The sequence below is a fragment of the Mustela nigripes genome, chromosome 3, assembly GCF_022355385.1.
Source record: "Mustela nigripes isolate SB6536 chromosome 3, MUSNIG.SB6536, whole genome shotgun sequence".
NCBI classification, from domain to species: Eukaryota; Metazoa; Chordata; class Mammalia; order Carnivora; family Mustelidae; genus Mustela; species Mustela nigripes.
In genome coordinates, this window is record NC_081559.1 from 166486144 (window position 1) to 166501099 (window position 14956).

The 14956-nt window shown below is 32.9% G+C and overlaps 1 protein-coding gene across 11 annotated transcripts in view; it reads left to right on the forward strand.

The window, feature by feature from the left end:
- Nucleotides 1–14956, forward strand: part of OXR1 (oxidation resistance 1) — a 439622-nt gene that overhangs the window by 400206 nt on the left and 24460 nt on the right. For all 11 annotated transcript variants that reach the window (XM_059395031.1, XM_059395030.1, XM_059395036.1 and 8 more), the window contains 3 exons: nt 2348–3102; nt 6705–6873; nt 8389–8551. In XM_059395031.1, the coding sequence (XP_059251014.1) occupies nt 2348–3102; nt 6705–6873; nt 8389–8551 (1087 nt within the window). The remainder of the gene's footprint in view (nt 1–2347; nt 3103–6704; nt 6874–8388; nt 8552–14956) is intronic.

Below are 14956 nucleotides of genomic sequence, written 5' to 3' on the forward strand. Positions count from 1 at the left end.
TATATTCCCCATTCCTTCACACATACTTTGTCAACAGTTTAAAAACTGGCTTCACTTTAACTGATACTGAGATAAATAACCCTTTATTAGTCCACAGGGATGTGGATCACTGTTTGAAAACTAACCCATATGGTACAGAACTGCTTGCATAGGAGAGGAGCAAATTATTTTTGTTTCTGAGGCAGAGTACATGAGTTGTTACGATACGTGTAGTAGACTAAAATCCCTTATTCAAAAGCTCTCCATTATTCCTCCCATCCAATAGATACTATTAGATACTATAGATACTATAGATAGATATAGATATAGATAGATATATGCAGATACTATAGATATAGTATATATAGATAGATAGATAGATAGATCTATATATATATAGATAGATAGATATAGATACTATAGATAATATTTCGGCTTGGTAAACCCATCCGTAGGGGTGCAGATAATTTCTTAGAATGTCTTCTACTTTAGTTATTTTTGTAGATCATTATCTAAAGTAACTTTTGGGAAGTAAGTATTATTGGGGTCGGTGGAAGAATGAGACAAAGGTGAAAGGGTAAAGGATTAGATTAAAAAAATAAGATATACATATATATAATATATAATATATTATATATATATGCATATGTTGTCAGTCACTGTGAGATTCACTTTCCTCTGCCCTGCTTTTCTACTTTTATTCTGATACTTTGGGATTCTCTTATGGTGAATGATCTGTAAGTATTCCACTAGGATGCTATAGTGCTCCTCTTCTTGCAAATCACTGTTTTATTATTTAGAATGTCCCTGGAAAGACCATGTATTTGATCCATACATTTTAAAAAATTCCTCCAAAAAGAAGTAACTTTCAGTCCTGCCTTGTGAATTAATTAAAAACACTATTTGGGAGCAGATGAGATAAATAAAGCAAGTAGTTTTGCAGAGTAATGTCATGTGTAGCAATACTGAGGCATAAGATTTGATTGATTTTTCTTCTGTCTTCTGCTTGGAAAGTTGATTTCAAAGGTATTGTTCTAGAACTGTATTAAGCAGTAGCAAAATCATTGGCATAAATATCTAGTTTTAGCTTATTAACTCTGAAGGTTTTATAGCCCTTACTCAAACATATGTCTTCTTACATTTGCTAACTTTATCTCTCACCTCATGGTCTTCTTAAACATACAGACAGTTTCTCAAAACTTTAGCATTTTGTCAAGTTCCAAGACCCTATAGATGCAATTTGAGTGGATCACCAGTAGATGACACTATTATATTTTTAATAGGACACATTAGATGTTTATGTTTTTTATGGCGAATCAGATGCAAGGGAGACAAGACAAATACGAATTGGAATTCTGCTGATACCCTTTTAAAAAATAAAATTTTACCTATTTTAGTTATAAAGTGTCATGCATATTCATTATATAAAATTTGAAAAATATTACAAAGGAAGAATAAAACAGGAGTTGTCCAGCTTCACCATCCAGAGACAGCCAATTATTTTTGTCTCATCTCATCTCCTGTTCTTAAACTTACATAAATGTTAGTAGTTTTCTCACTGTAAACTCGTGTTAATTTCCATTTGTCACAAACTGCTTTTTAACCATCATTTAAAATATTTCTGACTTCCATTTCATGCTTTATGAAGCATTTCATGCTTTATGCTTCCATTTCACGTTTGTACTGCCTCCTTCCAAAATTTAAACTAACTTTGAACATTAGTGCTCATATATATAAATGCCATTAAACATGGAAATCTTGATAGAATTATGAACCATTCACATATCTAGTATCTAAACCTTTAGCTGAACAAGTTCTTTCTGAATTATTAAGAGTTGTTGCTGGTAGCCCAAAGAATTCCTATAAGTATTTTTGTCTCCGTTTTATTCCGGTTGGTGTTCAGCTTTGCATTTGAGCTGCATATCTTAGTGTAATCTCTATTTAAATGTAAATAAGCCCTGTGTGTGTGTGTGTGTGTGTGTGTCCATGTGTGTAATAGCAGTGTATTTTTTAAGACATTTAAAATTTTTATCAAAATTTTATCTAAGCTTATTTTCCATATTCCAGTAATGAATAAATTGTAATGTAGAATTATAGCTTCACCCAAAACTTAAATTTCCAACTTCTTTTCAGGTAGATTAATTCAGGAAGTAGTTCTATTGATGTTTCTCAGGTCTCAAGAAATCATTGCAAAAGCTTGAGTTAATTACTTGATCTATCTATATAAGTCAAATTTTTGATATGCTATTGAGATATATACTATACAATTTTCTAGAAACCTTTTTAATGATGACTAATTCATTGTTACATTTGTGGAAAATAAATTGCATTTTAAAAAGTAACAACTTTTAATTTTGTTTATTGACAGAGAGCTAGATCAGGTATCAGGAAGGGACTCCTGCCATTTAAAGAAAATGACAAGAAATCATACTGATGAAATAGACTCCAGAACCCGTGATGCAGGTAACGATAGTGCCAGCACAGCTCCGAGGAGCACCGAGGAGTCTCTTTCTGAGGATGTGTTCACAGAATCAGAACTTTCTCCCATACGGGAGGAACTTGTCTCTTCAGATGAACTTCGGCAAGATAAATCATCTGGTGCGTCATCAGAATCTGTGCAGACTGTCCATCAGAGTGGCATAGAATGTTTAACAGCCATATCAGAGTCTACTAACATGCCTGATCACTTAAAATCTGATTCTGGACATTCTACAAATGAAGTTGGGACTACTTCTCTTAAAACAGATTTAAATAATCTTGAAAGGGCCACTAAGGAAGATCGGGCTACAGGTAATTTTCAGGAAATATCAGGCCCTAAAGAACAAAGCACAAGTATAAAAGGTAATACAGACCAGGATTTTCTTCTGAATGAGAATTCACATCAAGAAGAGGGTGAAAAAGAAAGTATGCTTTGTGGGGAAGCAGCAGATTTTAAACAAAAGCCAACTGTCAACAGAGGAAAACACGGAAAGGAGCAAAATCAGGACTCAGAGACAGAGGTAGAAGAGCTACGGAAACTCTGGAAAACTCATACCATGCAACAGACTAAACAGCAAAGGGAAAATATTCAACAGGTGTCACAGAAAGAAATTAAGCATAAAATAGCAATTGCTGACATAGAAGGTAAGTGTTAAGGAATATATAGAGTTAATTCATCTTACAGCATATTGTCTCCCTCTTTCCCCAAGGATAATCTAGTGGCCCTTGACTGATAATTCTCTGAGAATAAGTATGTAGTCTTGTAGTCCTAGTCTAAGGTTTTTTATCCCATGGTGGATTGTACACATAATGAGCATCTTTTCCACTCCTGATTCACAGCATTCTATCTTTAAACAATTTCTTGAAAATGCACACAAGCTCTGTAATACCTTTGATTTCTCCATTTTCCCTTAATTCTTGGTGTGTTACTTCAATAAAATTTTTTCACCACACATAAAATATTTTAATTGCAGTTTGTAATTGCCAAAGTCTATAATTCTATCTTTTTTAGAAGTGCAATTAGACATAAAAATGTATTTCTTAAATTATTCCAAGTATCCAGAAGTTCATCATTGTGTGATTAAATGTTTTCCTTTAAAAAACACCAAGGCTAAATTAAAAAAAATCATTTCTCTTTCAGTTCTGGGTTTTAGGTTTTAGTACTGTGTACTTATGAAAATGATAGTAGTAGACTGTGTTTTATTTCTTTTTTGTTACAATTTTATTTTATTTTTTCGGTGTTCCAAGATTCGTTATGCATTACACCCAATCCATGCAATACGTGCCCTCCTTAATACCCACCTCCAGGCTCACCCATCCCCCAAATCCCTCTCCCCCCAAAACCCTCAGTTTGTTTCCACAGCCTCTCATGCTTCATCTCCCCCTCTGATTTCCTCCAATTCATTTTCCTTTTCTCCTAATGTCCTCCTTGTTATTCTGTATGCTCCACAAGTAAGTGAAACCATATGATAATTGGTTCTCTGCTTAACTTATTTCACAATAGCTACCCCTCAATACAAATGGGTTAAATGGGGTATAGTTCAGGTATCTTAGCTAACATTTTTTATATTCTATTAAAATATTGATTCCAAATCCATCAAATTTGCATATAAACTTTTTAAATTAAACTCAAAAGTAATTTATTGCTAAAATGTATGTAGAATAAAATTGACCATAGGAACCATTTTTAAGTGCAAAATTAAGCAGCATTAAGTACCTTGACACATTGTTGTGCAGCTATCACCACCATCCATTTCTAGAACTTTTTCATCTTTCCAAACACAAACTGTACCCATTAAATAGTATCTCCTCATTCTTTCTTCCCCTTTGCTCCTGGCTGCCACCATTCTGCTCTTTGTCTCTATGAACTTTTGTGTCCACACTAGGCATTTCATATGAGTGGAATCATACAATATTTGTTCTTTTGTCTGTGGCTTATATCCCTTAGGAGAATACCTTTAAGTTTCACCTGTGTTGTAGCATGTTTCAAAATTTCCTTCCTTTTAAAAGATCTACAGTATTCCAGTATACGATTGACCCTTGAACAACATGGGTTTGAACTGTGCAGGTCCACTTATACATGATTCTTTCTAATACAGTATAGTACTTAAATGTATTTTTCTTCCTTATGATTTTCTTAGCATTTTCTTTTTTATAGCTTTCTGTATTATAAGAATATATAATACAATATATGAAATGTGTGAAAACTCTTTCTGTTTATGGATAAAGCTTCTAGTTAGCAGTAGGCTATTAGTAGTTAAGTTTTTGGGGAGTCAAAAGTTATACTCAGATTTTTGACTATGTGGGGATTCCATATCCCTAACCCCTACATCATTCATTGGTCAACTTTTCATACCACATTTTCTTTATGTATTCCTTTCTTAATGTACATTTGGATGTTTCTGCCTTTTGGCTATTGTGAATAATCCTGCTATGAACATTGGGGTACAAATATCTGTTTGCATCCCTCTTCTAAATTTTTTTGGATATATACCCAAATGCAGATTTGCTAGTTCCTGTGGTAATTCTGTGTTTAATTTGATTTTGAGGACCCCCCCCAAGCTGTTTTTCACAGTGGCTACATGTTTTATCTTCCCATCAGCAATCCAAAAAGTTTGATTCAGTTTTTAAAATAACCTGTACTGAATTTTCTTTGCACCATCTTTTTTAGATATCCTGATGATATCTAGTAGATGTTAAAGAATTAATTTGCTCAAAGTTCTATAAAAGATTAAGAACATTTGATAAATATAGGATATTTTTAGTAAATTCATAAAAATTTTACCTGAAATTCATCAATGCAATAATCATTACTGGTGTATTTATCATTGATTTTTGGTGTATATATGTATATACATACACACTTAAATACATATGTATATAATTTTGGTATTTGTATGTATCTATATATGTATATTATTTATATAAAATCAGGATTATGCTGTTAACATTTTTTCAGTTAACATTTTATGTTGTGAATAGTTTCCTATGTCATTATAGTTTTTTGAAAATATGGCTTTTAATGGCCCTGTGTTTTAACCATTTCCATACTGTTAATATATTCATTAGTAACACCTCATATTATTAAGATATTTCCTATCTTTGATATTGTAAAGAATGCTGGTGTGAATGTCTTTATTTGTTATCTTTGTGTCTGATGGTTGCCTCATGTTTTGAAATCTTAGAAAAAAATAAAATGAGGGGTTCTGTTTAACCTGATAATGTGGTAGAATGCTTTCAGTTTAGTGGGTTTGTTGGGGTATGAGGTTAGATGGGGATGGAGCTCCTGTTATGAGAGCAATTGAGAAGGTTAGATATAATTATACCTGTATTACCATGGAGTTCTTTTTGAAAGGGCAGAGAATGAAAATTTGTTTCAAGTAATTTTAAGTAACGAGGTTCTGTAGTAGGGAAATATTCCACATTTCTGATCTTTAAAATCTTTTATAATATAAGGAAATGGTTTAAGAAATACGGAACTGTGGAGTATAATTGTGGGGCAAATGGTAAAATTTCACTCTTTTAATCAGATGTAAATATTCAGGCTCAGATAGATTTATGCACCTTGGACAATACTATACAGAAGGAAGCCATGACTAGTACTCAGTTCCCTTGATTATAAATAAGTGCTTTTTCTTCCACAGTATGCCACCTTCATAAGCTAATAATGTCCAGAATCCTGAATTCGGTTATAATTTCAGACCCTCAGTATACCTTATGTCAGCATCTCTGTTTGGAAGAGTTAGAGATAATTCATAATAAACTATCCAAACAGGTGGCTGAATCCAGGATATTATTGCTTTATTCTACATCATATATATGGAAAAGCTTCAGAAACTTTTTATTAAATTTTTCTCTGTAATAATTATATTCAAGTAAGCCTAATAAGAGTCTACAAATGTATTTATTTAGATATTATTTTAGAAGGCTGATAGAGAATATGCAGATAATTATATATGTGCATGTAATTGCTTTAATATAGTTGTTCCAAGCAAAAATTTAACACAAGAATTCCTAAAACTTTTCCCTTTTTATTCCTAATATGCATAGACATAATTTCAGTTCATAACTTGGGTGCTAGTTCATGAATCTTGTTTTTAAGAAAATAAAAGTTACTTAAGAAAATTCATCTAAGTGACAGTAATTAAATTTATTCTGTATTGTCAGAAGTTTGGAGGTAAACATTCTTAAACCAAATGATTTAAGCATGGTGTATGAGAATTGAATGAACACTATCTCATTTCTAGGTTCTGCACTTTTAAAAGAAAAGAGAAGGCATCGATTACATAAGTTTTTGTGTCTCAGAGTTGGAAAACCAATGAGGAAAACATTTGTATCTCAAGCAAGTGCAACAATGCAACAGTATGCACAGAGAGATAAGAAACATGAATATTGGTTTGCTGTGCCACAAGAAAGGTAAAAAAACACACACACACAAAAAAACCCCTCAAAAACGTTATTGAGATTCCTTGAATTAAAATGATCTCTTATGTATCACTTAACACCATTGGAAAAGTACTTTTAAAAAATAGCTTATGATTAAAACTTGGCTTTAAATCTTCTTAAAATTATTTTTTTAAAGATTTATTTATTTGAAAAGAAAAGAGAGAGTGTGTTCATGGGCGTACATGCATAGCCAGAAGGAGAGAATCTTCAAGGAGACTCTGCTGAGTGTGGAGCCCAACTCCAGGGCTGGATCTCAAGACCCATGAGATGACTTCAGCCTAAACCAACAGTCAGATGCTTAATTGACTGAGTCCCCAGGGACCCCTTAAAATTATTTAGCTCCCATTTTGTACTTTTTAATTTACCCCATTTAAAATTTTATTCCTCTTTGTGATTTAATGGATTTAGTGGGCACTTGTGATGAGCATTGGGTGCTGTATTTAAGTGATGAATCACTGAATTCTACACCTGAAACCAATACTGTGCAATATGTTAACTAACTAGAATGTAAATAAAAACTTTAAAAAAATATCTTAGAGCAAGAATGTTCCTTAATTTATTAAACAGAATGGCCGCTACCTCAGGGCAGGTAATGATAATCCCTTTTTTAAAATTCAATTATCCTGGCTAATTAATAGCCAAGAAAACATAGATATTTGAAATGTATGTTTGATCCTCAAATAAGTTTATCAAGGATGTAATTATCTTTGGTAACAGCAGGTTTTGCTATAGTAGACAAAATTGAATATGGGAGCGAGAGACTTAAAATATTAGATCATCTATCCCTGAACCAATAATATGTTGTATGTTTCTGGTATCATTTAAAAGTTAAACAAATTAATTTTCTATTAACATGGGAAAATTCTGTATAATGTCCAGGTTTTAAAACAGGCAGTTGGTAAATTGTTTACTTGTATTTTAGATAATTAGGTCATTGTGTGAATGAGGTTACAGTTGCTGTTTCAGTTTCCTTTCCCATCACAAGTTTCTTTATTTTATTTTTTTATTTTTTAAGATTTTATTTATATATTTGACAGGTCACAAGTAGGCAGAGAGGCAGGCAGACAGAGAGGAGGAAGTAGGCTCCCCACTGAGCAGAGAGCCTGATGCGGGGCTCAATCCCAGGACTCTCAGATCGTGACCTGAGCTGAAGGCATAGGCTTTAACCCGCTGAGCCATCCAGGTGCCCCACTAGTTTCTTTAAAGATGAAAAAAAAAAATTACCAGGGCAGTGTCTAGGCTTACTCAGAAGCATGCCAAGGAAAATCTGAGTTTCTAAGAACACAGAACACAGCCAAGTAAATTTTTTTTAAGTTAATGTCTTCTTGCCATTGGGCTTTATTATCTTTTTAAATAAAGCATAGTGTATGTTGTGTGTTTTATATCTTCAAGTTTTGTGAAGTCATTTAACAAATATCATTTTGTAATTAAAGCTAGGAGCACAGAATTGTAGGTCAGTTATTAACAGTCGCATGTTCTTAACAGGACAGACCACTTGTATGCCTTCTTCATTCAGTGGAGTCCAGAAATATATGCAGAAGATACTGGTGAATATACCAGAGAACCTGGATTTATAGTAGTGAAAAAGATTGAAGAATCGGAAACAAATGAGGATTCCACTAATGAAGCAGCAGCCAGAGAATGGGAGGTAAGGAGAAAAATGTGAAGATTTCATTGATCCTTTTACTTTGTGTGAATTTATAGCTTTGTGGTAGTACAAGCAATGTGCAAGTGATCTTTGTACAAAAGAGTAATTCTTAAAGGTTTTCTGTTCATGTGTTTATTGAATGAATCTGATTAGTAACCTTGGTTTGGTTTTGTTTGGTTTTTTTTTTTTACTGCTTTTTTTTTTTTTCATTTTCCTTTTGCCTTATAATGTTAGACAACTGCTTGGCAATAAAATCACTTTCCTTGAGTGGATTTTAGAATATTAAATGCTGTTTTACTAATTTTTATAAAACATTTATTTCTGATCTGATTCATTTTAATATAACCTCCCGTGGAGGAAGTGCACCAGTCATTTAACACATTCATGCCAATTAGCATTCCTTCTAAGTCCATACCTGAGCATTATTTTGAAGTGAATTTACAATAATACTAGGGAAGCTGATGCTTATTTTACAAAGTGTAAAAATTTCATATGCTAAAATTTACTGAACTTGTTTAAATGGCCAGAATAACACTAATTAACTTTCTATAACCACTTAATAGTGGTTAAAGATACTTTTAATATTGCACATCATGTTTTTACATGTGTTGTCTTATTAGAATGATAAGTTGACAAAATCTGTTTGTTCTCTTCTGGTTGCCTAGATTAATGTCTTCATGATGCATTCGAAAATATAGAGCAGATGCTAAAATGTGGTATTAAACAGACGTATATTTTATCAGTCATATGGTGTTAATGTTTGTGGTTGTTTGTGGAATATGAATTTATTGTGCATGCACTTAACATGTATAATGATTGAAGGTATACATGGCATGTATTTCAACTTGATTTTAAGTTGTTTAAGTTCATTCTGTTTAGTATACAGCATCAGTTTCAACTGTAACTCCAATACAATGGAGGGAAAGAGGTAACATATACTGAGCATTTATTTTGGGTTCTTTTAATACTTAAACCAACATTATTAATCTTCATACCAGCTTTATTCGCAGTAGGCCCCAAACTGGAAACAACCTGAATGTCTGTCAGCAGAAGAATGGATCAGTAAATTTGGGAATATTCATAAAATTCCACATAACTTAGCAATAAAAAAGATCTGCTTGCACAGGCAACAACATGGATAAATCTCTTGGATAATGTGTTTAATTAAACCAAGCTGGGCATAAACGAATATATACTGTATAATTTATACAGTATATAATTTATATATACTGTATAATTTATATGCATTTATATGAAGTTCACCAGGGCAAAACTAATCAGAAATCCATCATACTACCTGTTTCTAGGGGCTAGGGGTTCAGGGACAGGAGGGAACTTTATAGAGTACTGGAGATACTCTGTTTTTTCTAGGTGACAGTTGCATGGGTATTGACATATGTAAAATCCCTGTGTATTTAAAATTAGCTTTAGGAGGCTTTTAAAGTAGCTCGGATGATCAAAAATAACTACTTGTACTAGGATAGCAACAGGTGAAGGTAGAGTAGAAGGGGATGAAATTAAGTTTATTAAACAGCTATAACCTAGGTATTAAGACAGGATTTAATGACAGCTAAGTAACAGTAGGATTTTTAGCTTGGGTAGCAAGGGAGGTTGCAATAATTTCCATCAAATAAGGAACTTTTCTCCACTGGGGTTGGAGCACATAACCTTGGAAATAATCGACTATCACTGTTGATGGATTATTGACTATTTTGATTCAAAGGAACTGCCTTAGTTCTTGTGGCAGATTCTGCAGGTCATAACTTCTGAAGAAAAAATAAATGTCTCCTCACCTGTTTTCAACCAGAATTAATTCTAAAATAAAAAGGAAATGAGAGAGAAAAAATTAATTTTAGAAACGTTTTGCTGCATTATCTAGGAACAGTGCTGTGCTGTCTCATATTGTAGCTACATCTTTAGTAGGTGGCTGTTGAGTACTTGAAATGTGACTAATGCAACTAAGGAATTGAATTTTTAATTTTACTTACTTTCAGTTAAATTTTAAAATGGATATTTCATTCAGTTACTGGAAAAGTTTTTTGTACATTTGGACCAACTACAATACATGAATTTTTCAACTGTAAGTTTTATGAAATCTAAATAAACATAACTCTAAACAGGATCAGATATTTACTGTGAAAAAATAATGTCTGAATTGATAGGTGCTGTAATGGAAATTATACTAATTCCTATAGATAACAGTAGCTATTACACATATGTAGCTATTTAGCACTTTGGAAATCTGGCTAGTCTGAGTTGAAATGCTCTGAATTATAGAGTACACACTGGCTTTTGGAGATTGAGAATTAAAAGAAGGTGTAAAATACCATTAATTTTGAATGACAGTATTTTAGATATATTGATTTAAATAAAAATCAGAATTAACTTATTCCTTTTTTAATGTGGTTACCAGAAAAATTATAATTAATTTATAATTATATATGTCTTGCATTGCATTTCTCTTATACCATGCTGGTCTAGGGCTAGATGGTTACTAAGTGCCTAAGTAAAAAGCATATTTTTTTTTCATCCAAAGTCTGTTTACATTAGGGTTCATGCTTGGTGAACAAATGTACAATTACATTAAAAGATTTTAAATGTTAATGTTTTAAAAATGGAACTTTTTTTGCACTTATGTAAAATAAAAGTACTTCAAAATGTGAAGTGCTTGCTGTTTGGGGGCTTTTTTGTATGTCAGGGTAAAGAATAGGTGACTGGAGAATGTAGGATGAATTTATTATGACAGCTAACTTGGACATCAGTCTGTTTGAGTAAAGCAGCTAGTAATACTTAGGAGATTAGTATCCCTAACTGCTGTTTAGGCAAAAATACATTGCTAACCAGAAATTTGTACATTTGGAAAACTTTTGCATATGATTAATTTACTTTGCTCTGGTTTCTCTTCTGTGTCCCTCCTGTCCCTCTCTCTCAGTGTAAGCGCCAGAGGGCAGGATTTCATACATGACTATATCCTCGGAGCCAGTTTCATACAGAAAGGAAGGAAGAAGTACAGTATTAGAGATTGTATAATGAATTCCAGAGAGAGGTGAGAGCAATAGAAACCTGCATTCACCAAGAGCAGGCTAGCCAGATTTTTAGATGGTCAGGAGTAAGAGCCTCTATTCTAAGATTCCTGATTATTGGGAGCAAGAATCTGAGAAATACTATGCATATAACATATTTAAAATATAATATAATTTATAATATAAATATGCTTATAACTATGCATATTACACTAAGGTATGTAAGAGATTGATATTCTTTACCATATATTCTTTATTATTCTAGTTTAGTCAATATAAAACAGCTTAAAAACATCAGCTTACCTCGTTTGTATTTCCCAACCATAATGAGTTCCTTAATTATGAATCCTTCTGCTGTTGGAGTTTAATAATGTTGCAACTGGAAAGAAACTATTTATTGTAGATTCTTTTCCCTAGTTTCTGCCAGTGTCACCAGTGACAAGAAGTAGAGCAACATGTGTAGCGAGTATAATGTTTTATGTGAGGCTTTGCAGTTTTGTGAAAAATGTTACTTTTTGATTTTTGATGGGGATTGTTTTTATAGATTTTCACTGACAAGGGAAGTATTCTAATGGTATTTCAACAAATTGTAGGAAGGTCTTTAGGTAAAGGTGGGAAAGATGCTTATTGACACTATTTCCTCATGATAGTGCTGTGATTTGACAAACGTACAAAAATAGAGATAAACAGTATTATGAATTTGCATATACCATCACTCAGCTTTATCAGCTTATTCCATCTGTAATGCATCTTTGTCCCCAGTTCCCATTTCTTCAAATGTCGTAAATATGTTACAAAATATATGTAATATGAATAAATTTTTACAATTTGTTACTTGATTCAGGATCCAACTAAGTTCCAAATGTTCAGTTAAAATGTCTCTTTAAGTCTGTAAATGTAGGTTCTCTCTCCATTTCTTTGTGCATTGCTTTTTTTTTCTTGTAATGTTCATTTTTAAGAAATCAGATTTTTTTCTAGAATGTTGTGCAGTCTGGATTTTGCTGATAACATCCCCACAGTGTTGCTAACATGTTCTTCTGCCATAGATCTAGAACAGCCCATTTAATCATAGACTATCATCTTTATTTTATTGATAATTTCTGTAAGTTAATTTCTTACTTGGCTAAAATCCTTGTTAACAAATCATAATAATTAATCTGTAATTCAGAGTCAGTTGTCCTTTTTACCATGCCAAGTTTCCAGTCTTGCCAGAACCTTTGAATCATTTGGGGAGCTTTGAAAAACTTACTGCCTCAGGGTCATCTCAGACCAAATGAAAATCAGTATTCTGTATAGCTCCTCAGGGGGTGACATTGTACAGTAGCGGTGGAAAAACCAGTGTGCTACCCTAGATGTTGCGTTGAATATATGTAGTGCTAAAACTCTAAAAGATTCTTTTAGACTGTACTGGTCATACCACACCTTAATTTTCAAGGCCCTGTGATGCAAATTATGTTGTATAAAAATTCTTCTCAAAATATTCCTCATATTATGTGTGTTGCATCTGCAGTCTGTAAATTTGGTTCACTGTGGAGAAAGGTTTCTTTAATCATTTTATGCTTTGACTTTTAAAAAAGCATGGTTTGTTTGTTTGTTTGTTTGTTTGTTTTTTGTATCATTAATAGCCAGGCTGAATTACTTCAGGCATAGCTCCCTTACACCCGAAAGGATTTTTATCACAGTACTCAGAGGCACTACAAGGAGAGGGAAACCAAGAAACTTACCACTCTGCAATTCATTGATCTGTACCTCTTGAACTTGTCCATCAAATACTCTTTAAAGTTTGATGTACCTGACAAGTACCCAAGAGTCTAGTAGTATAGTATACACAGCAACCACAGTAATAAGCTTAAAAATCTTTGAAGCCTGTTTTATCCTTAAGGTTCAAATGAATTTTGCATTCCTATTTTTAATTTATCTGATGTTATATAAAAAGAATTTTTAAAATTTCTTATGCAGTAAAAGTGATACTGCAGCGTAATGTAAGTCAATTTTATCCTGTCACCAGGCTCACCACATGGCTCAATGACTATACCCCCTCAGGCTGTATCATCCTCAACCCCAAGTACCTACTTGAGAGTCTCTAATAGACTCTAATCGTCTATCAGTCTAATAGTCTCAGATGGTCTTAGAGATTCCGTTACAATCCTCTGAAAGTTTTTTTGGGCTTCAAAATGCCACTTGTGTTGGGCATGCCAGTCTTGATGCTTGATGACACAGGTCTCAAAAACGGAGCTTTTTAAGCTACAGTTGCTTGTTGCCCATTTCTTCGAGTTGACTCACTCCTTTTGGGGTAAGAAATGGCAGAAAAAAATTTTCCATTTTCTCATCTCTAAAGTTAATTTTATGCCACTTGCAGTTCAGTATCTTTTATACTACAAACCTACCAATTTAGTGCCCCTACGAAGATAAAACCAGTTAAGAAATTGACTTTATTAAATTAGCTTTCATTGATTTATTTAGATGTTTACCTCCTAGGTTTATACTTATTGACTAAATTTTAAAATATGAGTTTACTAGTATTATGTGCCAGTAGGTTATATGGCATAATAGTATTTTTCGTTCTTAAAAGTAATGATAAGAATTAAAAACATATCATGTCAGTTTAGTCGTCACTTCTCACCCTTGCCAAAGTATTAAGAAGAATATATTTCAGGGGCGCCTGGGTGGCTCAGTGGGTTAGAGCCTCTGTCTTCGGCTCAGGTCATGATCCCAGGGTCCTGGGATCGAGCCCCTCATCGGGCTGTCTGCTCTGCGGAGAGCCTGCTTCCTCCTCTCTCTCTCTCTGCCTGCCTCTCTGCCTACTTGTGATCTCTGTCTGTCAAATAAATAAATAAAATTTTAAAAAAAAAAAAGAGAATATATTTCATTAGATTTTTGGTTTCTGAGATGACTTCATTTGGTGAATATTTTATTTCTTAAGCTGTCAGATATTCTGATATTCATTTTATTAAACAGAAGGATTCTTTTTAAATTAAGGCACAAGTAATGCCAAAATTGAAATTGAGGCAATAAATAAAGCAAGACAAAATTACTTATCACTCCTTGCCTAGACAGCACAATCCATACAGAATTGATATTGTTCAAAATGAAAGTACTCTTTATGTCTAAGTCACTAAAATGAGAGAGGTCACATGTTTTAGATAAAAGCAATTAAAGAAAAATATACTTTTAAAAATTCATCATATCACATAGTATTACAAACCAGAACTCCAAAAGTAATTCAGTAAATCTGACAAAAGGGTAAAAATCAAAAGCATTAAGAACAATTAGAATTTAGAGGACTGTCATTTTATCTGTTGCAGACACAGATTTTTTAAGTTCTTAAAGAAGTATTTAAAAATTGGAGCAATTAGAATATATGAGTTAATACAAATTGTCT